The following is a 27,942-nucleotide window of genomic DNA, read 5'->3' on the forward strand; positions in this document are numbered from 1 at the left end:
TTGTTTTATTAAAAAAAACACAGAATAAAGCTCACTCTAGTATTCCAGCTCAAGCAGATATTTTAAAACATAATGTGGCAGCCGAGGGCACCGTGTTTGCCCTCTAGTTCAGAAGAGACAGACTGGCTTGTGATATCATAAATTTGTCAGAGATCGCTGGAACAACACATCATTTCTGTTTCAGCGTGTAAGGAAGCCAAAACTCAGATCTGGGAAGTCAATAAACAACAGTTTCGTTGGAGAGCAGCACCAGCGTTTCTCTGAGTGATTGCCTTTTAATTCAGTGCAAATTATTGTAAATCTGAAACACTGCTTGACAGGGTTGCCTATCTGCCTGTTGAAGACATTTTTCTATGAAGATGTAAAAAAAAAAAAAAAGCTAATTGATTTAAACTGTTGGGGTGTAATGTTACGCTATGCTACAATATGTGGAGTTTACAAAATGAGTAACTATTTTAATGTTTACAGCTCTTTCACAATGTACTCTACCACAGTTACCACAAAACCAACATTTTAGGATATATGACAACAATTTAAAAATCCTATAAGGAAAAATCATGGTCCAGGCCAAATAGGTAGGTTACTTATTGAAAGTGATTATTGAAGGTTAAATGACAACTCCTTTAAGGTGAGTGGATCTGATGTGGCAAGCATCGTGGTCCTGGTTAAAATAAAAAAATAAAATAAAACAGTGCTTACTGTTGGTTGGATGCTCGAACCTGTGCTAGAGTTTTATGCTTTGTTGACCCAATCATCCATCCATCCGGACTTTGTCGCGCTGTAATAACATCACCTGACTCCTCCCTTTGCACCAGTTTCAACTAATAAGGCTCCTTGTTACTTGAATGTATTTGCTGATAGGCTTGTTCGATGTCATGTGGTGTCCCACATGGTTCCATTCTTGGTCCCCTGTTGTTCCTCTTCTTATTAGTACATGTCACATTCTGAAGACACTTCTTTACAACAGCTAATTAGCAACAAAACTGTAATTTACATAAGTTTTTTTTTTTTTTTTATCTATTGGATGTGGCTGCAACAAATTCAGAATATAAATGACAGAGAACAGCGATACTAAGGGGAGCCCAGATTTAATACTATATTACCATGTTCTTATCAAAGATCCCTCTCAGTGCTGTGAGAAATGTATTCTTCAACCTCCTTCTGCCATCTGCTGTCCAGCTACTGTAAAACAGATCAGTACAAGACAGTTCACACTTCACTTTGGAAAATGAAGAATGTGTACACTTAACCTTTTACCCCACACAATAATATCTTCATGCACAATGGCCAAAAACCTAAGAATAGCCCTTGAGTCCAGTTTTTCCGTGATGGCAGTTCACTGTGGTATTCATGGTAAGAACATAAGGAATGCTAGAATAAATCCTCCAGAGGCTGTAGTTTCAGTAACTGTTTAACACTCGTTTGACATTTTGTGAAGACAACTTCTCACTGGAATGTCACAATTATCACTTCAGCGCACTTGCACTGTACACAAGCCAACAACACTGCCTCATGTGTTAGATAACGAGAGCCAAACACTGATGGCATCCATCTTTCTCCCAGTTGTTTCTCGGAGGGAACATGTTACAGTGTTTCATTCAGTAAACCAGTGTGAACAGGTAATTTATCCTCCTGTTTAGCAGTTTGTAGTATTTAATCATGATTTCCTCAACGACTTTGGGCTGTGGGAAGGAAATTATTAAATCAATAAGAAACACACCAAATAAAAACAGGAGATGAATCATATGCTTATGGGTGTATTTTAATAAAAATAATTCTGTCAAAATTAAACAGAATACAATATTTCTTTTTAAACATGTTTCCAGTACATAGATATTTTTTCAATTATCATTTTTCCTTTTTTTTTTAATATCATTTTACAGGTTTTAAAAGTCATGCTAAGTAGAGGGTCACTCATTTCACAATTTTTTTTGGCTAAAACTTAAAAGTCAAAAGATGAAATTAAAATCATTACAGAAGTCAATTGTGCACAGCTTGTCTGCGATGCCTAAATGCATTTATCTGGCCTCTGCAGAAGAAGTCCATGTGGCTTCAGAGGCCTCGGGGCCCATTTGCAAAGCTGTTCACATCCCTCCCTTCCTTAAAACAATCACTGATCACACAGCAGTGGCTATGTCTTTACAGGGAGGAGAGGAAGGGTGTGTGGTAACAGTGCTGAGACGCAGCCCAGGCTCAAACACAAAGGATAGCTGGGAGACTTGTTCCCTACGGGTGTGCAACAGAGGTTGTTCTTCCACGTACAAGTGTGTGTAACAGAAGTCCTTTATAGCTGGAGAAGCACATGACGTGTGTCAACTGTATGTGTAGTAATTAGCATAGTTCCTATTATAGCAGAAGGTGTTTTTCAAAACCAGCTCAGTAAAAAAAAAATCTGACCACATATACCCTGTATTAAACCCCACACTGCATACAGATCTTCAGTGTTATAGCAGTCCATGTTTCCCCTAGTTCTCTTATAAATGGTGATATACACTTCAGGGTGGATCCGCGAGCCATTTGCCAGGTCACAATAAAGCAGTCACTACTCAGACAACATTCAGTCACAGCCATTTGGTGGAAAATAAGTGTGTAGAACCAAAAAGACCTAAAACATGTTTTAGATAGAACTAAGGGGATGATGGAGCAAAACAAAAGTGAGGGATGAGGCAAAATGTGCACAAGGATAAATGTAAACATTGAATCTGTCTAACATGTCTAATATTAGACAAGTAAGCAGGACAGTCTGAATGAAATAATCTTATGAAAAGATACACAAGAGTTGATAAATTGTGAAAAAAATGAATCAAATGATCAAAACACAAGTCAGGCCCATTACTTCCTCTTGGCTATAGCAACCAAAAAAAAAAAAAAAAAGTGTCAGTGTCTTTTCTCTGAGGTAACTCTGAAATAACCAGCTGACACTAGCTGTTTCTCCTGATCCTGCCTCTTTACTAAGACTAAGGGGTAAATCTAGACTCACAAGTCAATAATCTGTGTGTAAATCTCATGGTGGCCGGCATCGAGCCCAAACTATTAAAAGATCCTTCTCTTCCATCTCATTATGTTGTTTTTATACAGGCAGAAAAACATTCTGGGACAATCTTGTGATTTTCATCTATAAATTTGACTTTTAGACAATAACAAGAAAAACATACTCAAGTCAGTGTTAATAAGTTTGAGAGAAACCGAAGAGCCTGTAGGCTCCCCCCCCCCCCCATCATACAGGACTGGTTTTCACATCCTGTAACTGGTTTGAAATCCAAACAAAAGGAAAAAACAACTTAATTATCACAAAAGGTATTATTAAAATCCTTCCTGGTGGTATATGACTTCAGCACTTTTATTTTTTTGAACAGCGTCCACTCCACTCAGAATGTGGACTATATTAACAAAAAGAGACTGAGGTAATGAAATCCCTCGGGGTGGCGTGGGGGGTGGGGGACCCTTGACTTTTAGCCGTACACATGCTGTGCTTGTTAGTCTGCCTTTGATACTGATTTTCTCTATGCTGGCATCAAGGTGACTATGATAATAGTGTTAGACTCGGTCCTGAGAGCAGGTGTTGCAGGTGCAGCGAGGGCTGAGTGCTGCCACCTGCAAGCACATCACTGATTGGTTGATGCTGTGGTCGTTAGAGTGAAATTAAGGCTCCAACACCTCTAATATTCCAATTGAGTCCCTTGTCATCACCCTTTTCCCCTGGTTACTGGCAGTGTTCGCCACCACAGAGGCCCTTCAATTATGTTTTATACACAGGTGATGTTTTTCAGGATGTCTTGTTCTTTGGCCACCGACCTGTTAGCTCACAGGATTTTATTCTCAACATTACATAACTATGGGTAAAGGAGGCAACAAAATACAGACACCAAACTTTCAGGAACAATCTAGGGACTCGTTTCTGTTTAATATTAGTTCATTTTCTATTTTATACCAGTGGTACTGCACTGCATCAGCCTTGATCAGAGCTAATGATCTGCTTTACATAATAAAATGGTGTTTTTTTTTGTGCTAAGCAGTTGTTAGCTCTCCTTCCATTTTGTACTTCAAGTCATAAATACACTTCCTAGTATATATGTCTGGGAAATAAAAGGCTCAGAGTTTATACTACTGTGTTCTGAAATACACATATTACCATGGGGATGTCATGGGGATAGATGCGTAACCAAGCCATGGGTATTGTGGTTTATGATATGGTGAACAACAACAACAATGTAAGTACAATACTGATTGTAGGGAATCAAAATCCACCCATCAAAACAGAAGAGAAAATAAAAGGAGCATTACAATTTTTGTCCAGGGTGAGCACAACAAACTGACAAAAAAGGAACTAAAAAAAAAAAAAAGGCTAGATAAACAGAATAATAATTAATTATCTTTAAATAGTGTCACACATTTCTTTATTGGATAATACTAAATTAAAAGGAAGCTTTCTTCTCTCTGTCTCTCTTTCTGTCTCTCTTCCCCTCTGTCTGTGCTGCTGGCTCGGTCTGACAGACAGCCAAACACACCAATTACACACATGCTCGTTCCTCCATTGCCATGACAACTGCTTGCTGGACATGCCTTCTCTCAGTGCTACTTAACATTAACCTGTGGAGAGATGGGAAATCATCTAAACAAGGTAATGAATGAATTAGGCAAACAGCTTGCTTGAATGTTGTTGAACCGCTTACTATATACTGCTCACATATATTATTATATATTCCCTTTGATTAAAATGTTTTTTTTTCCATTTTCTCCATATAAACACATCATCGACAACAACATATAATAAACAACAGCCATCTAAAACTGCTGTTCAGATCCATGGTGTGAATGTGTTAAACACCATCACTGATTACTCACTTGGACCTGGGCTAGTGCAAAAAGTTGTCTATCCTGGCAAACGAGCAGGAACCGGACCGGACTCGGGCCATCAGTTGAACACACTCTGTGGCCTGACCCAGCGCTAACATCAGCGGAGGCTGCTTCGGCAGATTTTGAGACTCTGGAGCAACAAAAATACAGCGGGACAGGGGTGCAACATGTGAAGAGTCTGTGTGAAGATGCATGTGTCTAAATATTATCATCAAAGGACACAGTCTCCAGTATTTTTGCCTTTTTCTGCTATTGTTAAAGGACAATTGCAATGCTTAGACTGTTTTAGTCAAAGCTTACTTCACGCTTCAAAATGTGCTGTTTGTGGTTATAATCTTGGACGAACAAAAAACTGTTTCAATAGAAATAGAGGAGATAATCCATTAAATTTTCCTTTTGTTATGGAACTGTGTAATTTTCCGAAGTGTTTGTATTGTGTTATCCTGTTGTACTCTTTTGAAATACTGTAAGAGAGTAGCAAGGCACAAGACAAATAACCGTAAGTAAGTATAATAAGAGAAGGACCCTATGCTAATATTTATTTTGTTCGTTTCATTTTGGCCTGTCACCAGTTTGAGTCATGGAAGTAACATTGGTGAGCTACTGGTCTGTGCTCCTGTTTGACATTTTAGCTGGAAACAGCGACAGGAAGGTAAAAACAGGAAGCTGCAAACTGTCTGTGTTTGTGTCTTTACCCAGTATGGCACTGTTGAGTGCGGAGCAGAGTGATTCTCTTTGCGTGGGGTCCAGCTGCTGGCCAACGGGGCAGTTCCACGGGTCTGAGTACGCTAACAGACTGAATGCATCCTACAAAGTCAGAAAGACAGACTATACAATGAATACTGTACAACACTGCAGAGCATATTCTCCACATCACATTATGACTCTGGAATTGATATGTTTGTATATGTATTATCACTTCTGCCCCCTGGTGGTTACAAAAATTAAAATGATTATCATAACATTTTGGAATGTTAAAAACTTAACAGAAAACAGTGCAGTACAGTTTCCCAGAGACTCTTGTTTTCAGAGTGGCTGCTTAGAAATCAGAGGACATACCCTGCAGCTACTAGTAGCTGAGCCTTCTCCTGTGCAGTGGAGAACTGAAACAACTGGCCCAGTTGTTGAAAGATAGCAGCGTCTTATTTTTATTACAGCCCATACTAAATCAAATGACGCTCCATTTCCTGAAGCGTGTACCGCATACCGAGATCAGGATTTTGACTGGTGCCAACAGAGGAGATATCTCCAGCCCAGTTCTGGCACCACTTTCAACTGTTGCAGCACAGTTGTTTATTGTGCTCAGCCCTGTGTGCATGTGCAGCCGCGCGTGTGTGTGTGTATACCTGTAGCATCTTCTTGTGTGTGGCGTTCTTGCCGTACTCGCGGCACAGCTGTTCGTTGAGCGCCTGCAGCTCCCGTCCAAACTGGATCATCCTTTCTGTTGCCGCTTGGTTTCCGCCACAAAGCTGTTTGCCATTACTACAAGCGTCATCTACTGGCAACACACACACACACACAGCTAAAGTACACAAGGGACATAAACAAGAAAAGCTGAACATAAGAAACAGGGGAAAATGTGTGTATGTGTACCTGTGACCCCGTTGCCAATGCTGTTGTCGTCTGGCTGGAGGATCTCTTCGTGTTTGTATGTGCCATTCATGATTCGTGCTGAGGAACCCTCAACAATCCCATTGGTATAGTGCTCTGCTTCTATCTCCATCTCACTGTCGCTACGCACACACACACACACACACACACACACACACACACACACACACACACACACACACACACACACACACACACACACACACACACACACACACACACACACACACAGGACAGGAAAGCAACATGAAGGATGAAGAAAATAACAATGTAAACAAAGTGGTAACAACGATCTTTGCCACTGGTTCATTTGGAGTTCACAAGTAGTCCAAAAACTGACACTGACTCTACACTACTCTGAACTGAGCTTATTATCTGAAAATACTTTTTCCAACCAGTACCTACATCCTGCACCATAGCTGTTATATATCAACTGTACCGAAACCTCTCACCCGAAAGTGTTGGGTTTCCTGTCCTGCTATACAGACTGACAGGCCTTCTCACCTTGTTTCCTGGGTGCTGTTGGTGCTGTGTGGCTGGCTCTTGGTGGAGTCAGAGGAGTTGGACTCAGAGTAGTTTACAGAGGAGGGAGAGGAGGAGGTGGAGGAAGAGGCGGAGGAGGACGCACTGGGGTATTTGAGGCTGCTGCTGCTGGTGCCGCCGTGCCTCTTTGATTTGCTGGGGGGGGTCACCCCATTACTGCAGGTAGGGCTGTCTGCTCCTGAAAAGACACACATTACTTGAAATGTCTGTGCATCATTGTTTTTGGTTGGTGTTTTTTTAACATTTCCTTCTTTGGGTTTCTGGATCAGGTTGTGTCTGCATTCGTACCTCCGGTGTGCAGGTGTGTGTTGCTGGCTCCGTGGCGGGGGCTGAGGCTGGGTGAGCCGGAGTAACTGTCCTGGGACTTGGGGGATCGTATATTCAAGCAGCGAACCTCACTGTCCGTACCATTCACCATCTCCACAAACTGACGACACCTGAAGTGCAGAGCATACGGGTGCCATGCCAATGACTCATTTGAACAGAACATATCACAGCAAGCTTCACTTCCACAACAGCCATGGTGAAGACAGAATTGAATGCCAGCTTACTTCAACATGAATAGTAGGTTGGGGTTGTGTTCTAACAGGCCGGGATAAAGCTGCTGAGTAGCTTCTATGGCTTCGCCCACCCGTCCTGCCAACACCAGCTTCTGTATTCCTATTAGACAAAACAAAGAAGATGATATTTACAGTACATTAATCAAGGTAAACAATGATTTGACAGCCAAGATTTGATAGAAGCTAGTGTATCATTAATAGATTAGTGCATAAGTCTATTATTCCAATGTCAAAGTGATTACTACAATGAAACTATAGTAAAAAGCAGTTTTCTTTATGTCAGCTAGTTAAGGTTTTTAAGAACACAAAGCCTGGAACATGCAGTTAAATGACATCAGTGTACATGTAGCTGTTTGTTTGCTCACTCTGTCTATTCTTTATAGATGTCTGATCCTCTTGGATCATGGTCTCTGTGGCTCTGGCGAAGGCTGTTGCAGTAGCACAGTACCCATGGTGCACCAGATAGCTGGACACCATGCTGAACAGAAAAGATCAAAAAATGGTTTACAGTGCAGTAGAAAGAAACTAATGTGGTTTCCTGCATAAATTAATCATAAAATTGGTCACTCCCAAATTACTAACTGTACTGTACCTAATTTACTTTAAGGTTTAGGATCACTGTCACTGTTTCTTCACAGCTGCAGTTTCAGCTTACAGACAGCCATCCTGACATCATATGGTAGCATACCTTGATAAACTCACCCTGCCACAGCGGCAAGCTGCCCAGGCTCAGAGGCAGCAAAGCAGCCCCAAATTACCGTATTTGACCTCTGGGTCTATTTGACTACCTTTAATAACATACGTAGCGTAGAATATTGGCTCATTAGTGTTTTGAAGCTTAACCTATTGTGTAGCAGGGAATAAAAGCTAAGATATCTTGCTCGTTGTCTGTGCCATTATTTTTTCCATCTGTACCAAGACTATATAGAAATACTTGCAGGTGCAATTTTAAGTTATGAAAACATAATCATACATTTGTGGTGTTCAGCAGTCATCTTCCATCTCCACTTACACTAAAAGCCTGCAGTCTGATCTACACGCTAATAAAGTACAATTCTTTTGTTACATTTTCTGTAACATTTTCCACTCTGGTTCATTGAGTTGCTACATACTGTCATCTTCCCAACCAGGAGACAGATCTGTACTGTAACAGTATAGTATCAAAACCAGTGCCACAAACAGTGACGCTGCTTCTGAATCTTACTTCTGCAGGACTGCCTGCCACTCTCCCAGCCTCTCTCCTATGGGGAAGCGTGCGATCATGCCATGGATCTTGGCGCGCCATTCACTCATGTAGTCCTCAATGTCGAACACAAATGGCTGCTGGCCGAAGTTAGCATCTACGATCTCACCTGGGGTCTGGAGGCCCACAGTGGGGTACAGGTTGGGCTGGCAGATGTTAAAAACATAAAAAATGTTGAATCAATCATTTGATTCCTGCACAGTTTTAAAGGCTATTAGCATCAAGTAAGTTGTATATTTGTATATTTATTTATCTTGAATTCCATATTGATGTATTCGTGTCTAGGTAGCTTTGAGTTGTTACTTTGCTGTAAAACTGACTGACAGGGCAAACATTACCAGATGTCTTTAGATTCCATCGTTTACATATGTGTCTGCTGGTGTGACCACTAACAGGCTATGAAATTAACACCGACACCCGGCTGAATGCCGTTTATGTTTGACAGTGGTTGGTAACTGCCTGTTTTTGTAGCCACTGTAATTTTTACTTCCTGTTCTATTCAATTTACTTTGTAAAACCATTAAAGTGGCAGTTTTTTCAAGGAAATGTTCCACTTATTGCAAAAAAAGTTTGTTTCCAAGCCAACTGCCAGCATAAGCTGTAATTAGATATAGACTGGCATTGTTGATTTCCTGTTATACAGTTTGTCGGTGACTCCAGTTACAGGAATGTTATAATAAGGATGCTGTGCGTTGGCATTGTATTATTAGTTTAATTTGGAGAGTCAATAACATTTTCCTCTAAAACAATAGGAGGTGGCCAATTATAACATGTAAAATAAAAGGAATTTAAGGGATCCTTAATCATGGATACTTACAGGGAGGTCTGTGAAGGCTACACCTAAAGGAAAAAAGGGACAAACAATCATTTAAGCAAATATGAACAATAAACAGAATGTATCCATTCAAACAAATAATTTAAAACTGTGTTAACTCACTAACGCACATGTACAATACACAGCACGATCACCAACCTAAACTGATGCCATTTTTGGTGTAAAAGCAAGTGTTGTTGATGAGGTTAACACAGCAGCCAATCACGTCCCCCGTGGTAAATGTCGGGCCATATGGTTGGCCAGTCCCGGAGGAGCAGAAGGAGTGGCCGTCATCTCCATGGTAACCGTATGAGTGCTTGTCCCATCCTAAAATAGGACAAGGATTAGGATTAGTTTTGTTATTTCATACTTGACCCCTTGTGAAAAATGTGTTGGTATTCAAACCACTGTGATTAAAACTGGAAAAGGTTGATAAAAGGGATAAAACACTTTCTGATTCCACTGGTGCGTTTGAGGCGAGGTGAATTGCTTGAGATCGCTCTTGTAGCTGCTGGTAAGGGAAGGGAGACAGTTACTCACTGACTTCTGCTGCTCAGATTTTCCCATCTGACTACCACTGCCTGCAGGGCCTCTTATGAAAATTCACTCACACACACACACACACACACACAAACTTTCTGACTTTCTGGCAAGCGGTGCAGTGCCACATATGACCAGCAGGAGGATCTTGTCTATGTAAAGAAACTGGTGAGTCACTGACAACAGGAACAGCAGCACAGACGGATGAACCAGGAGAGTACACAGGGGAGAAGAGAAGAGGATGTCATGATTTGCCTAATTTCTTGTTTGTGCTGCAGGAATTTAGAGAGTTTATTGACATGTTTATATGTCTGGCCGAAGATTCTGTATACTGATGAATATATCGGCTAGTGCTTTATTTTATGGGTGTGTAGTCATTTCAAAATAAGTTTCCAGAAAATAACTATGTTATTAGGTACAAATAGCAAAAGAGACAGTGAGAAATGGCCTTTTTTTTCAGCATCAGACATTTTGACTTGTATGAAAGGACAGGAATTAACAATGGCTTCGCTCTATTCAAGTGGCCCAGCAAGATGTAATGGACATAAGAAAATGTGAATGAATGCAGGTTTTTAAAGATCTTCTATTTTACCACCACCCATAATCTATTTTCAGTTTCTCCATTTTCCTGGTGCAGTGCACTGTGGGAACTAGTAACCATCAATGTCTTGAGAACGCTATTCTTTATCTTTGATACTAAAAAAGCTGCTTATAGTATGTAGTATGGATATTCTATACAAGTCATACTAACCGGTCTGTGTTTTGTGCTAAATACTAACGTCATCATGCTCACAATGACAATACTATATTGTTGTTTAGCAGATACTGTGTTTACCATTCTCACCTTCTTAGCATGCTAACATTTTCTAATTAGCATTAAACACAAAGAACAGCTGGAATGAATTAATTTAAATGCATCAGTTCATATTTTACCTCTAATTAGTGTTACATTTGCAGAAAGCAGAAAACAGGTAAATTGCCAACACAGACTAAACATTTCTGAAGTTTATATTCACTTGATGTTTTATTACAGCAGAAAACTAAAAACATTGCTGCTTAAACACCAGTTCAATTAAATTCGGAGGATATAAGAGGATTTTTGGAGAGTGTTGTTTATGTCCGGTATGTATCAATCATTTCAAACAACAAATCTCAAAATAAGCACTGGAGAGGAGAAAGAAGATCTGCGTGCAGCATTAGGTGCCAGTAGCTCTAAGGTGAACATGAAGCCAGTGTACAGTATAGTCTGACCTCAGACAACCTTTATATACAGATATACTTTACAAAAAAGGCTGTAAAGCAATCCCTGCAAGGTTGCACGTGTACAGTATATCCAAGAGAAACATAGTCACTCCAACAGTGAGCTGACAGCAGACATTTTCCTGTATGCTCCCTAAAGCTACAATACAGTGCAGAAGACACATGAGCAAACATGTATTAGCGGGATAACTTTCAATCTAACTGCTGTCTAACGAGGAAAACAAGACGCGTTTTAGTTAATTTCAGTCTAGTGAAACCAAACTAGATGTGTCATGTTTAATAACGCAAATGAATGGATACATCTTCAAAGACATCGCAACACTGGGATTCCTTTACAAAACAAGACCTGGCACAGAGGAACACACACTGCAACAGGAGAAAATCACTTTAGTTGCTAACGTCAGTTGTTTAGATGACCAGCCTTCACTCTGTTTAGTTCTAATCAAAGTTTCTCATAAATGTCTCCTCCTGTACTGACCCAGCTGAAAGGGACAAGAACCTGAGAGTGTTTAGCTGCAGCCCTCTGCTGCTCCGTCAGTGTCTATCCTCAATCACAGCCTGTCTGTTGTTGCCAAAAAGCAAAGCAGGGTTAGTGAAACTAGGTCGTCGGAGAGCCGAGATATTAGATGTGTAGTTGTATATGCGGATCTGTACGTGTTTTAATTAAGTATCAACTTAAGCCAAATGCTTATAGCGCTGTTATTTACAGTATGTGAATTAAGCATCACGTTTCTTTTAACTTCAGTGCATACTGTTCTCTCTGCGCGTCCTTTTGTGCATATGTGTATATGCTTCTGTATGTGTGGGTGTTGTGAGGTATTAGATTAATCTGCTGACAGAGATATTGCCTCTAAAGCCAGGCTCACTGCTCCAACATGCTAATGAAATGGGCAGGCCTCCACGGTAGGATCAGACGCAGAGGTCAGCAGTGGAGAACATTGTACTACTGAGGGACACACACAAATATATGGTACATACATAGAAACTGAGACACACAAGTTCATGTGATGAGCATTAAAGTGAGTTCAGACACATTTCAGTGAGGGATATAGGACATGACCTGTGTTCAGGATACACGAAGACAGGCACACAAACACAATGAGTCAGTCAGAGTTAAGGCAATCATCAGTAATGTGTCTACCAGGGCTATAGACTCTACACACTGCATGTAGTGGAACCCTAGCAACCAAAAATATTTTCACAAGTTATGTGTGAGCAGGTTTGGAAAACACAACTGTCAATGCAACACTGTTCCACGCCGTTCCTCCCTTTGTGTGACATTTGACACGTGAATCAAGAAGAGAGGGGAAAGAATGATCTTTGTGTGTGTGTGTGTGTGTGTGTGTGTGTGTGTGTGTGTATAGAGTCTGCTGAACTGGCTGCCCCAGTGTCCACAGCATTCCACAAACGTCAGCCACCGGACAGATCTTGACTAGTCAATAAGCAGATCAAATGGTCCCAGACAAGCCTGGAAACTCCACAATGTGATTGGTCAGAGTAAAGAACTGGTCTGATTGGTTGGGAGAGGTAAGGGGTTTTAGAACAGGCTGCTAGCTTCTGTATGGCTACTACGCTTCCTCCTATGTCATCAGAGATCGCTGAACCATTCACAGATGTCATTGTGTGTGCGCACGTGTGGTGTTTGCTGAGAGTCTGTAGCAACGGGCCAAAAAACATATTGTTCCTCTGTGCTTTAAAATCATTTTCCGAATCCATTCTGTAATAACAGCAGCGAATGACCCAATCATGTGACCGTCTGCCTCGCCATTTTCTTGGCAACGTGCACAGCAAGTGTACAATAAACAGTAAGTGTGAGTAGACAAAAGCTTGGATCATTGTTGTCAGACTGTGCCGTTGTTCTCTGAATCGTGGCAGTAGACTGTGCTATTGGTCAGAATTCAGCCATGTTTAATCCATCCTTTGCATAGCTCTGTGTTACGATTACAGCTCATGGCTTGTGTATTATATACATCTCAGTCACACTGCTAACCTTCCAGATATTCAGTAAAGCAGTAATTGTTTCTAGCTCTGTAGAGTCATTTTAAAGCACTGAAGGAATTTCCCAAATCAAAAACAAACCAATGTTGGACTAGGAAAGGTTAAATTTTAGTCTTGGATATTCTTCTCTAGAAAAACAAAGATGGTGCCAGGAAATGAAGCCATCTTGCTCGCATGAGTGTTGTAATAATTACAGAGTTACAGAGAACCTGTTTATGGGGTATCCAGAGAATTAGCACTTACATTAATTATAATTAATTAATTTTAATCATTTAAAATAACAACTGAGGATAATTTTACATTAACTGGTTATTTTTTACATAGCTCATGAAGTGAAATCACACGCTTACATCTTAAATCACAAATTAAAGAAATAACTATAAATGCTTGGTGAAATCTGGTGGCTCTGTTATGCTGTGGGGGACTTTTCCTGGCATGGTTAGGGTCACCACAAATCAATACAAAAGTTGTTCAGAGTGATTAACTTTATTCTGTGATGAAATCTATTAACCATATGGTTCCCCTTATGGGATCAGCCTCTTAGGATGAGAATGTCCCTATCCACAGGACACAAGGGGTCACTGAATGGTTGGATAAGTATGAAGATTATGTGAATCATATGCTATGGCTTCACAGGCACCAGATCTCAAACCAATTCTTCACCTATAAGAGATTTTGGACCAATGTGTTAGATAGCGCTCTCCAGTACCTTCATTAAAACACCTAATAGGGAATGTTTCATTTCTCCAGATCAGTGACTTGTAGAATGAAACCCAAGGCACACTGAAGCTGTTCTAGCAACACTTCTGTATGTAAAAAAACCCATTAACAAAAATGTCCTGTGTACACTATTCTTACAACGTGAGCAATTAAGAAGTACAAAGTGAGAAGCATAGTAAATTATTTTAGACTGAGGTCAGACCACAAGCCCAAGTCATCATCGTCTCTCACTGATCCATGCGACTGCTCAGTGACATGTCCCAGCATGTTCTTTCTGCAGACGTCAAATTGTTCAGACACAAACCACATCCAATTACAGTAGCAATGCCACACATCCTCATCTGCTCCTGCTTTCATCCTCAAATCCCATAAAGATGACACTTCTCCAGCTTTTTCCACATATCCTCAAAATCCACCTCGTCACTTTCATCTTTCCTTTCATCTACTTTATATAACCTGCGCAAACTCCACACATGCATGCAGCAAACTACCATCCATTCTCTCTCTCTCTCTCTCTCTCTCTCTCTCTCTCTCTCTCTCTCTCTCTCTCTACCTCTCTACCTCTCTACCTCTCTCCCTCTCTACCTCTCTACCTCTCAATACACTAGCTCTAAAAATATCTACAGTCTGAATGAAAACAATGACTAAGTGCTAATATTCCACTCTTTTCCAGCGTTTACAATGATGACAACACACTATTTGATCCTGGAGTGTAAAGTGTGAAGTAAACTAACCACATCTACAGTATTGGCAGAGTCGATTGCAATCTGACCCAGTGGAGTCAGAGAGCGAGAACCCAGGGCCAGTAAGTAATTAGAAAGGTTCAGGCCCTCCAGAGCTGCTTATTTGTACTGCGCACACTGTCCTGCATGTAACCACAACTGAACAAAAGGAGAGAGCGCTGCAGAATGTTTTTCTTCCTAGCCTGCCAAAGAGCTCGTTCGAACCGATTGCTAAGTGGCTGAAATGTTGGATCTTGTCCAGCAAGCCAATGTTAGTGCGGAGCGTGAGCATGATCAAGTTCTTGCCATACAATCTATTCATGTTGACCAGCCTTGGGAACCTTTATTTTATCTCATTTTGCTGATTGCTCCAACCACAGACTCTATTCCACTATCCCTGCTTCAATAGGTTCTGATGTCCAGCAGTCCATTGTGATGTCCTTAAATTAATTTTAGCATCGATCTGTTTAACTATTGTCATCTGTCCAAACCCCAAAGTGTTTATATTATGGCAATATCATTCACGGTACTCACCAGGCAGCCTGTTCATGTTGACTCCCTGGGCAGATAGACCGATTCCCATATACCTGCACACGCGAGAAGGAAAATTCAAATTTCAGTCGGTTTTACACATTATGAATTATGCTCCTTTATCCATTTAAACAGATGCACAGTCATTTAATACTTCTGATTCCTGGAGTAATTTCATATTGGAAAATATTCAGATAAAGTTCTAAATCACCTTTTGATAAGTGTCGGGCAAAGGTAACTTTGAACACACTGTCTTTGATCTCCTTTCAGGTCCTAAATGTGTGCACTGCTTATTGCAAAGTAAACTGCCACCGATGGAAAGTCTAAACATCAAAAGTGGCCATGAGAGGTGAATTTTTTATGCTGGTTCCACAAATATGTCAAAAGATGCTTGTTGAAAACAATAAAAATGTGCACAACAGCTACAGCATAACATTCCAAATGGGGCTAAAGAGGCTGAGAGCTGAAGTGGTTCTATTGAGACTTTATTTGCTTTTGGAAGTCTGTATCATATTTGGGTTTATTTTGGGTTTCAGTTCATAGCCCAGTTTCGGTGGTAATACCAAGAAATCACACGGTACATGTTATTATGGTGGAATGTCATGGCAGCATTTCCTGACATACCGCTTCTATCTGCAGTGTAAGAATGACAGGAATGTCCATGGTGCAGTCTTTGTGATGTGTTGTATGTCATTATTTTCATGTTGGAGCTTAAATATGAATTCAATATGCTGTTAAGTACTTCTCTCCTTGCAGTCGCACTGCAGTCTAGTGCTTCAACGCAGGCAGCTATGTTGACTTGGAATGCTTTCCTGTCTACAGTACCGTAGTTACGCGCACAGACACTACCAGGTTGCCGTTGTCTTTAATTGCTCCTTTCCATTATGTGTAATCACAACTGAGCTGCTCAACTGGAACCGGGAGTATATTGTGTAACCTCAGACTTTTGCTGGGGAGGATAGAAGAGGATTTTGGTTCTAGTGCAAAATACAGGTCAAAAGGTTAATTTGGAAAACCAGGAATCCAAACATCTGGCAAAGTAAATACACCTGTTGTACTAGAACTGGTACTGATCAACACTGCCATCAGTCCCACCTGATCGCAGCTAAAGGGAAATAATTTGACTTATTTACACTGTATGGTTGCGACATCTTTGGAGGAACTGTTGTGTTTGGCAATGAAACTCAAGTGATATAAAGTTTGGTGTTGTTGTGCAAACTCAAGGTGAGAGAAATGCTGCTTAAGCAGCATTCAAATTGCAAATTTGTACCCTACCACAGTGACCCTACCAGAATAATCTAGAACAGCAAAGAGAGTACAGCCACATCATGAAAGGTTTGACACATCCTGGAAGTAAATACAGTCACACTATGTTAAACTATCCTATGAACCATTAAACTATCCTGAAACCATTAAAATACAGTTTCACGATAGACTGGACTCTAGATGAACTGCTAAGGTGCTGTAATACAGTGAAAATGTTTTGTGGGGCTTGCTGCTGCTTTATGTATCTCACTGCATATGTTTACCCAGCTGACCCTTTCCACATGTTCTCACTTAGCCTTTCGACTTTACAATGTAAAGATGTCACACAAATAGAACTCACTTTTCTAGGCTTCAAGATTTTATAGTATAAAACTACCACAGATTGAGAATATGAATATGAAGAGTGGTAATTAATTTTATTTCCTGTTGGAGGTATCCTGGGTGTTTTATGGTTGCGGTCTATAGGAATTATGTTTTTGTTTTTGTTTTTTGGCAATTTTATTGTTGTGCCTACTTAGCTGTTATACATTAGTGGGCACTGGCAAACATTGGCTGAACAACTGAATGGTGTCACTGTATCCAAGCTTGTAAAAACAGCGACCTGTGGCACTGGTGTAGTGGCCAAGTTTCGTTACTGCAACTTCATCATTCATCATATGATGCAAAATGGTCAAAAGGTATTTTACCAAGCATGATGAACGCTAACATTTGGGACATTAGTTTTGCATTAGCATGGTACTTAACACTGTAAAATGATTGCATGCAGTGATATCAAAATTGGTATAGAGTATCATAGGAGTTCAGTAGCATTGGACCTGACTACCACATTTCCGGCATCATGACATCCCTACATGCTAGCATGTAAGATACTTAAATTCTAACATAAGAATCAACTAACATTGAGCATATTAGTAATAGCATGCTGCAGTAAGTCTGCGCTTTCATTGTAGCTTACAACAGCCCTAGAAATCAGTGTGAGGTAATACAAGTAAAACCTTGCTTGATGAGGACTTTGTTCGCATGAGATTGACTCCCTTGATAATATTCTCAGAAAAATGCCAGTGCACTGATCCATGAACCTAAACAAGAAGCTGAGACTTGAGTACAGATAAAGAAAAACTAGAGCAGTTAATGCACTTTTAGTTTATTTTGTGAATAATGACAGTGTGACGAGCAAAATACTGACTGACTGATCTGAGGCTAGGGAATGGTTACTATAGCATAGTACCATAGGACACATACACATATAGCCTGAATTAAATCAACGTACCCATCTCGACCTTTGCTGACAATCTTGACTTCAAAGTAGTAGATCCCACAGGCAGCGGGGATTGGGTGTGTCGCTCTCACTGATGCTGCATCCTTGTGATTCTTACCATGGCCTGAGAGGAGAAATGCAAAAATCATGTAAGGACTTAAGTTTTGTAGTATCTACAAAGCATCTTTAGCTCCATTCGCTATTATTTAACCAGCAAATGGAGCATTAGTGTAACATTAGGCCTGCTGTGCCAAAGCTGGTACAGCAGGCCGACAGTTTTACTCAAACGTTAATTCCCAAACCAGCAGAGGCAATGCCAGCTGTAAAGTACTTGCAAAAATCCCACATTTGTTCACTCTACTGTCCACTGAGTACACTTGGATTTGTTTATAATGGCACCAATGTGTGTTTAGCATCTTCTAAATGACGTAAAGTGATCTAACAACAACCAAGTATAGCTTCAAACTGCAGAAGAAAGACATTCTCATATGTAACAGTGGAAGATTTCGTGTTCAACCCACACTCATCTGTTTTCGTAAGTGGGCATGATGCATTCTCTCAATTTCCGAATTGTTGTCGTGAATTTAAAGGGGTCATATTGATATAAATTGTGTGTTTTTTTTTGTAACTTCACTGTTGAGAGGTGCCTATTTTAATTAACCCAGAAGTTCTAAAAAATCTGCTTATTCTACGTATGTAGAAGAAATCACACATTAATATAAATCGCTGTCGACTCCATCACAGGACTTTCTGCGGCCCCTTAGTAAAAACAGTCAGACACAGTTGCACCGACCCACTCAGGTCAGCAGACCAATCAAATGCAGTGGGCCGGGGGTAAGGAGAGCCTTAAGAAAACGTTAGAGACAGAGAGTGAAAAGAGCTACTGCATAAAGGCCCATTATAAAAATATAAGCAGCTTTTGGAATTGTAAATCCTCCAAAATTATTTCAGTAGAGAACCAGAATAAAAGTATAAACCTCACAGAACAGATTTGGTAAATCTGGTACAGTGGTGAAGTTGGAGCTAACACAACACACAGGCTGCCAGCTGACAAGAGCCTGACTGCTTTGTCTTCAAGCCAAAGCAGATTGCAATACTGGTGGGGATCACTTGTCAGCTATGTGACAATGTTAGGTTAGGGCTGTGACTTTACTGATATACTGTTCTTTCCTCCGATTTTAATTGTTTTTATCCCATGTTTCTAAGTGTTTGATGAACGACCTCTTTGTCATATCACTTTTCCACCTTTCTAGGACATCCTATCACTTTACACATCAGACAACCACATTTAACTTGCTGGCTTGATCTACTGGGAAACACAGAGAAATATAGTGATCAGTCAGGCTTAGATGAATCTCAGAGAGGACTGATCTTCTTCCAACTGTGTAACTTCTCTATAATGACATTATACGTGGCACAGATTTTTATGTTTGTGTGTGTAAAGATAACAGAGTCTACAAAGTGACTACAGAGTGACAAAGTTGTATTCAACAGGGTCAAAGGGCTCCTGTACTAAGACTGGACCAATTATATTCAGGCACAACAGTCATTACTTTCTGTCATTCTATATTCAGATGGCTGCTAATGCAATCCCTCGGGTCATGAGAGAGACAGAGAGTGAGAGAGACTACTGTGTTCACTAGTGTGTTGTATAACTCAGTCCAGCTTCAACAGTAAGCATGTGCATCTCTTTCTGTTACATTTACTCACCACGTCGTGACACATAACAAGTCATTGTGATATCTGTTTGTATGTGTGCGTACAAGTACGTTGCAAATGTAGATGGGCTGCTGTAACCTTAAACGAAGCAGCTGGCTGTCAACAGACACCTTGAGGCTGTTGCTGTTTGTGTGTGTCTTTCAGAGGCAGACAGAGCATGGAAGCTCCAGCTGGGAACACGCAGGACATACACTATAGTAATGATCAAATATGACAGCTAACTGAATCTGAGCCTAATGTTCAGATCTATAATAAACTGTGACAGATTATTTTTAATTTTTTTTGTATCATTTAGACTTGTTGGTGATTTTCCAATTTATGAACTCATCACATCATATACAATTTCTTAGGATTAAACATTGAGCTTGATTGCAGCTGATTTCAAATTAGTCCATTTGATTTTTCCAGAAGACGACTGAAATAAAATATTCACATGAACTCAAAGCCTTGTGGAAACTGAAGCAATACAAACTAGAATAGCAGCAACCACCATTTGCAAAAACATCCAATTCTGCTCTTTAATACACTCCCGAGGCATGTCATAATGTATTAATACAAGTGACCAGCATACATGTGTGCGATTGTCTGGCCCAATGGTTGCGGCAGCATTTGTGCCGTCTATTTTTAGCTTAGCCACTTCTCATGAAAACAAGTTCACAGTAGATCAACAGGTCTGCATAGATGGGAAATGGGAAACAACTCAGAGATGTTATCGTTATCAGAAGGAATAATTCAGCTGAGTTGGAAAATCTGTCTAAGGGTGTGAAAGCATTATGGCAAAACTGTCAAATAAACAGCACTGGCAGTGCCCTGTCACACATTTCAGCCTCTATGTAACATAAAAACCTCTCCACCAGAGGTCAAAGATCAAAGGTTGATGACCTGCCTTCCCCCCCCAACTTGCTTCCTATGACTATGACCAAACTAGAACCATAGGAAGCAAATTGAAAAAACAAAAACAAAAACGTGAAGTCACCCTTTAACTGCTTAAGAGGAAGGTTCTATCTTTGACCTGCAGGCAGAGAAAAGTGCAATATCTATCAGTTCATCAACTAGTGCATCAAAAGCCACAGCACTAGTTGCCCTTGCGTCATCCTGTTTACAGCAGCAGCTGAAGTGTGACTAGTGCTTCAGTATGTCAGTAATAAAGTAAAGAGACCCTGTAGGAATTAAAGGATACAACCATAGTGGCCATAAAAATTGCATGTAAGCTGTAGCAAATCACTAAAATAACTGAAGAGATACTGGATATTTGAAGCAGATAACAGAGTTGGTTAAAAACTGTGGCATCAGTGTGTTTCACCACAATCACTAACATTCAGTTTTCATTCATTCAGTTTAACTTGCACAGTTCTTTCCTCACACTCATACTTCAGTGTTTCCATCTGTCAAGCTATCAAATTCTAAAATACCATGTTTTCCTCAACATTTTACCACATTATAGTATAAAAAAACAGACAGATGTAACACTGAAAATCATAATGCCTGTGTGCTGCAGTTAAGAAACCCGATAGTGCGCATCATGGCTTACTGGGTCATTTGAATAAAGCAGAGTCACTGTAAATGTGACTCTGCTTTTGGAAAGGTAGGTCAAAATGTCTGCTGTAAAAAAACAAGGCTTATTGTTTGTTCTATAAATGTGGTGGGTTCGACAAACAAATATGCGGGACTGAGTTAAAACAACTAATACATCATCCACATCATGAAAAAAATTATTATCTGTGGTTGTATTGTTCTACCCCTATCGTGGGCAGCCACTTCAGGCACACAAGCCCAAATAATCCCAATGTTAAGTACACCTGTACAGTAACCAGCAGCTGGTGTATATTTAGTGTGTTGTTGCTTATTTCTATACTAATCAAAAGAGACATATTTGTATGGAATGACATAATATGAAAAATTCTGAAAAGAAAACCCAGGGACACTGCCGTCACCACTTCTAATACTTCGTCATTGCTCTGTGACCTTCATTGACCCTGTCCTGACTTAATTTTGCTTTTGTTGTGGATGTTTTGTGCGTACCCAGAAAGTGCCTCACCTAGAGACAAACTCATCATCACAGAGTTCAGTTTAACAACAGGAATCAGCTAAAGTCAATCATTATTCATTTTTAAAGTTAAAGTTATCAAAGATGCATCAAGTTCTTACTTCTAATTTAGGTGCATCTCAATAAATGAAAATATCAAAAGGTTTATTTATTCAGCAATGCAATTTAACGTGTATATCATATTGATTCATTGCATACAAAGTCATATATTCCAACTGTTTATTTCTTTTAATTTGAATGATTATGACTAACAGCTAATGAAAACCAAAATTCACTATCGCAGAAAATTTTAATATAAAAAAAAAAAAGTTTAATGTTGTAGGCTCATGGTGACAAACATCAGCTTATTAACTGGAAACACCTGAAAAGGTTTTCTGAGCCTTTAAATGGTCTCTCAGTCTGGTTTAGGAGGCTGCACAATCATGAGACTGCTGACTTGACAGTTTTCCAGAAGACAGTCATTGACACCCTCCACAAGGAGGGTAAGCCTCAAAAGGTCATGGCTAAAGAAGCTGGCTGTTCACAGAGTGCTGTAGGCAAGCATATTAATGGAAAGTAAGGTGGAAGGAAAAGGTGTGGCAGAAAAAGGTGCCCAAGCAACAGGGCTGACCACAGCCTTGAGAGGATTGTGAAGCGAAGGCCATTCAATAATTTGGGGGAGATTCACAATGAGTGGACTGCAGCTGGAGTCAGTGCTTCAGGAGCCACGACACACAAACGTATCCAGGAGATGGGCTACAACTCTTGAACAACTGACAACATCAGAAGCATTTTACCTAGCTCATAGCTCAGTGGTCAAGTGGTTTTCAGATTAAAGTAAATGTTGCATTTCATTTGGAAATCAAGGTCCAGAGTGTGAAGTTTGCGCAGTCAGTGATGATTTGGGGAGCTGTGTCATCTGCTGGTGTTGGTCCACTTAATGTTTTATCAAGTCCAAAGTCAGCTCAGCTGTCTACCAGGAAATTCTAGAGCACTCCGTGTTTCCCCCAGCTGACAAGATTTATGGAGATGCTGATTTCATTTTCAGGAAGGACTTGGCACCTGCCCACACTGCCAAAAGCACCAGTACCTGGTTTTATGACCATGGAATCACTGCGCTAAAATGCCCAGCAAACCGGCCTGACCTAAATCCCATAGAGAATCTATGGGATATTGTCAAGAGGAAGATGAGAGACACCAGGCCCAAGACGAGCTGGGGGATGCTATCAAAGCCACCTGGGCTTCCATACCACCTCAGCAGTTCCACAGCTGATCGTCTCCATGCCAAGTCGCATACATTCAGTAATTCACGAAAAAAGAGCACCGAACAAGTATTGAGTGCAGTTACTGTACATGGGCATGCTGAGGATCCTGCATGGTGTTGGCCTCCTGACTGGGAGCTACTGATGTTCGCTGACCCTCACGACGCTTCTACATTGAACAGTATTTGCGATACATTACACCACACTCCACCCACTGAGCCACAGCTGCCCCTCCGTGTTAGTACGTTTGTGGCTGTGTGGGATGAACTGAGAGGTCCTGACTGCTCTCTGAAAATACTGACAGGCATGCCATTCTAAATACTCAAAAGAGATCAAGCCCATTTAAATTTCTGGTTTTATCACATAAACAAATGATTGTGTTTGGAATTAAACATAATTGGACATAACACATAGGTGCCAATTCAGCAGTCAATGCTGCACGATGACATTGGCCTGTGAATAGCATCATAACATAATACACTGCAGGTTAAAACAGGTTGCTGTAGCTAAATAAAACAGTGTCCCGAGTCCTATTTCTCTCTTGGGTTAATAATAATTTTGTACAAATGGACAAATACAACTAAAAACAAAAAACTCTACCTCAGTGGATAAAAATGAATTGCAACCACGAGAAATGTCTGAAAACTGTGGGTAAGCTGTAACTTAAGTGAGCACACTTGATGAACTTGCACTAGCCATAGGTGTCCTGACAGGCAGCTCTGAGACTGTGGGCTACTGGGCTGTTACTATGAGCAATGGGGTCCTTGTATAATTGTACCAAACGCTTTTGTCTTCAAGCTTGGCACTTTGTCAGACTTGCTTTGTCATCTACAGTATTATGTTTGTGCTTTTCAAGGACAGACTTTCAAGGCACAGCCAAGGACTGGAGGATGTCCGCAGTGGACTTTAGGATTGCATGTCTTATTTATGTGAGAAGTGATGTTTTTCTGTTACTTTTTTCAGACTGTGAAGTACATCACTTTTCACAGTCAGCAACTTATGGTTCATATCAGGTGAAGGTATACTATAATCCAATTAATTTGAAGTGAAGAGCTGTCACAAATGTAGAAGCTTAAAGCTGCTTTCTTTTCTGGCCACTTGGGAGCAACAAATCAGAAAACTTCAAATGCGCATATTTTGGTCCTTATATAGTTTTGTATTTACATTAAATTTAGGTCTTCTCCTATGTTATGTGTTGATTTTCAACTCCAATCTAGAATATATGTTGTTTGAGGGTTCATGCAGACTGCAGAGTCTTTTCCAAAATCTATGACCACGTATATGCATCAACATGCATAAACATGTTCATCTATGGAGACAAATGATGCAGTATATACTGAAGCTTTAAAGAACTGAACAAAACATGGCTGACAAGTCACTATGACCAACACCTTTCAGCTTAACAATATAATGATTAGCAAAAAGGCATGATTAGAAAAGTTAGCCAACTATCAGAAGAGCGCACTTTTGAAAGCAAAATAGAAATCAAATACATGTGATATTGCAATAAAAAATGGTTCATTCATGGTAGAGGTTATGGTTATAATTTATAAGAAATAATTAACTATATTGTTAATTGGATATGAAATAACCTATATCAGGACATTTTAGTTTTGTTACACTAAAAGAATGGATAAGAAGAAAACAATGGAGCATTCTGTCACCTGCTACAAGTCCTGATCTTTTAGGGAAAAAGATTAAACTTACAGTTGGAAGAAGGCACCAACCTGAGAGAACTGGACCAGTTTGCTCAATAAGAGCAGTGAATACTACCAGTTGAAAAGTGTACAAACCTCATTAAGACCTATAACGACCTTCTTCATTTGTTGTAGTATATCACATAAGTGGTGTCTTCTCTAATTCTTGGAAAAAAAGTGATTGCCCACTTTTCACCTTCACTATTTGAGCTATAAAGACTAATTCAGTCACTGACAGATCCATCAAATATTCACTATTGGCCATTAGACAAAGAGGGAGAGGAAACAAATTTAGTCACTCATATTGGAGTATTCTTAGGCACCAAGTCAAAACCAGGGCTGTGTTGTATCATATCATCCACAAAACATGCGATAATTCTTTGTGATAAATATCAATCACATGATATGACGTTGATTACAATGCTAAAAACTGGTCCCTAACTAGTGAAGTAAATACTTCAGTCATACTCTATTTTTTACCTACTCCATTGGTTTAGTTTAGTTAACCAACTGGTTAACTAACTGGTCTGTTTTTTATTTAAAATCACAGATTGTCTGCTGTGACTTGTGACCAAGAACAGACTGGTTGGGATGGTTCTATTTTCACATTTCCATTTATTTTGCTACTTGAAATATATTGTACAAGATTGTGACACAGTCTACATATAGTCAGGCCTAGACATAATGTTGTTTATATGCATTTCAGTATATACAAAGTTACTGAAACTCTGTAGATTAATCTGTGCCTGTGCACTAACAGTCTAGGTAGACATGGTGTGGCCTTGAACAGAGAAAATTGGCACACTGGCTAAAATAGCATTCAAACCACAAGGGTGAAGGAACAGAGCAGGAGCTCGAAATTATCCTACACACTCCAGAATAGACCTATTTATATGTCAACTCTGAACAATTGTGCAGTGTCACTTAATCTGTACACATGTCATAGACATAAAGACTTTTGCTAATGTGCTACATAATCCAAACATGAACTGGCATGTCTCACATTAAGAAATATAAGACCACATCCATTATGTTGTGCCAATTACAAGGTCAGAATGCCAGGATCTAAATAACAATGATTATGGAAGGTGAAATGAATCAACCTTTGTCACAGTAGAAATCAACATTAAGTCAATTACATGAAAGAAATGATGCATTGTCACATCTACATCACTGATAAATCTATCAAATGTGACCTATTTGCATATTAGCACATACCTGATGAGTTACCAATTCAAATTATCTGTGGGATTTATCTGCCTTGTAGTCTTGATTTAAACAAACGATGGGCCTTCTCTCACAAACAATTACAACATTTGTGCCAAGCTTTTGAAAATGGGTTGCACAGCCTGGCTGCATCCTCTCATCCTCTGCATGTTTCACTGACGTAAACAGCCAACAGGCCCCAAAGTGGCCTTGCAGTGCCTCTATGGAGATTTCTCACAGCCTGAGCCTGACATACGGGACTAGCTATGCTGCTTCTGGGGGGCTGTTCTGACGGGTCGCCTGAAGAAAAATAAGCCTAAAAACAAACAATCAAACCAACCAACCAAAAAAAACAGACATCAAGACTTCGCACAGATGTCACCTTGTTTTGATTTAGGAGGTGCACACGTAAAATAACGGCAGACGGCACTGACAGGCTTTAACCACCCGAATAGGTGACTGAGTGTGCCGTCTGACAACCAGCGTTGTTATTATTGTGACAACTGTATGTCGAAACTATACATTTAGGACAATATTGGTCCATGTGGCCTAATGTAATGCGCAGAGGCCTCACAGCAGCTGTGAAGAGCGAGCTTGCTGCCTCTTGGTTAGGGGTTGGACATGAGACTGTTGTGGTGATCAGGGCATTTACAGATATGTATGGAGTTGGACCGGTTGTTTCCAGGCTAGAAGACTCATATGTGGATTGTGGAAAAGATAGCTTATCTATCTAAGGGTGCCACTGAAATCACGCGAGAAAACACAACAATGCAAAATTTCTTCTATTTTGTTGCTTGTTGTTGTCAAAAACTGAACAACTGCAGCATTATACACTGTCCTACATTGTAAAGGGTTAGCAAGTTTGGCTCGCGTCCATTACGTAGCAGGCTTATCCTACCTACTGTTTCTAATGCACTGTTAGTCACAAGAAACAGCTAGGTTAGCTAACGTTAGCTAACTAGCCGCAAGGCTAACTATTGTATTTGCTTAAGAGATAGCGTGCTGTTAGCTAGCGCATGTTTGTTAAATGTCATTAGTTAGCTTACTGGCGTACCCCTGTCTGTGCGTCGTTATTGCTGCCAGTGCCTCCTTCCAGTACAAACTATGGAGGCCGTCAGATGAACAGTTTACAGCAAACAAATAACGTCACAAACGGTAAATAAACAAAGGAGAACCGTGTTGTTGAAGGTGAATTTCAGTGTGGTGGTAATGAGACCAACTGTCAGGGTTAGCGAGTTCACTGTCACCCATTTGGGCATTCCTCTGCTCATTTGTGAAACAAAGCAAGGTTATAGGACAGGAGAGGCAGCTCAGACTAGATTTACCAGGACTGCACGCACACACACACTCACACACACACACAGTCACCATAATCGCATATTGTGTGTGTGTGTGAGAGAGAGAGAGAGAGAGAGAGAGAGAGAGAGAGACCCCCTCCGCAATAACACAGTGACAGCTTTGAGCTGAGACCCTCTCCTGATACGACTACTTGTTCAGACCCATCAGGGCTGTGACAGCTCTCTAACCTTTGTAATGGACCCGCAGGTTGTTCTGTGACAGCCCAATGTAGCTGTATTTATCCTTGGGGCTCCAGGATCGGGGTAAAGGGGTCTCTTCCTCGTTCACAGCCGGGTAGAGCCGTTTCAGCCGCTCGTTCAGCTCGTGCTCCTGGTAATTAAAAGCAGGATCCCCTAACGACAGGCTTCCCGCTCCAAGCTCTGCCATTTTTGGCCTCTCTTTTGTATCTTATTGTTCGTCTCTTTCTATCCAAAGCCCCGTGTCAGTCCGCTGGAGCTGTAGGCTGAGAGTGAGAGGGACTGAGGAGAGAAAATAGCAGCAGTGTGACATCCCCGGATAAGCAGCAGAATGTACTGTAGGCGAAACCAGAGCCGTGTGGGTACTGTAGTTCAGCTGCATGCCCGCTGCTGTGCTAATGTCTCTAGAAACGACTACACAGCTCCACTACGGCATCCTGGTTTGGGGCTTTCACTCACAAAGATAGCTAGGAAATGTAGTTTTTCGGCAGTTAAATAAGTTAAAGTTAAACTTTATGACATATAATCGTCATTATATTACACACACGTTACTTACAGTATATCTAAATTAGCA

At 40.4% G+C, this 27,942-nt stretch overlaps 1 protein-coding gene across 2 annotated transcripts; it reads right to left on the bottom strand.

Moving 5' to 3' along the window:
• Positions 1-1,759: 1,759 nt before the first annotated feature.
• Positions 1,760-27,696, bottom strand: ranbp10 (RAN binding protein 10). 2 transcript variants are annotated; one of them, XM_026366008.1, is made up of 15 exons: positions 27,360-27,696; positions 17,936-18,047; positions 15,403-15,455; positions 9,788-9,955; positions 9,632-9,654; positions 8,776-8,960; positions 7,937-8,049; positions 7,563-7,671; positions 7,300-7,448; positions 6,973-7,189; positions 6,451-6,590; positions 6,204-6,355; positions 5,553-5,664; positions 4,846-4,987; positions 1,760-4,590 (listed from the first exon to the last, which is right to left on the bottom strand). In XM_026366008.1, the coding sequence occupies exons 1-14, from the start codon at positions 27,556-27,558 to the stop codon at positions 4,857-4,859; spliced, it is 1,863 nt and encodes a 620-aa protein (XP_026221793.1). In that variant the 5' UTR covers positions 27,559-27,696; the 3' UTR covers positions 1,760-4,590; positions 4,846-4,856. The 2 variants fall into 2 exon arrangements, with proteins under 2 accessions (XP_026221793.1, XP_026221794.1); XM_026366009.1 differs by having other exon boundaries at positions 6,204-6,352; positions 27,360-27,695.
• Positions 27,697-27,942: the final 246 nt, after the last annotated feature.

This window comes from Anabas testudineus, chromosome 6 (assembly GCF_900324465.2).
Source record: "Anabas testudineus chromosome 6, fAnaTes1.2, whole genome shotgun sequence".
NCBI classification, from domain to species: domain Eukaryota; kingdom Metazoa; phylum Chordata; class Actinopteri; order Anabantiformes; family Anabantidae; genus Anabas; species Anabas testudineus.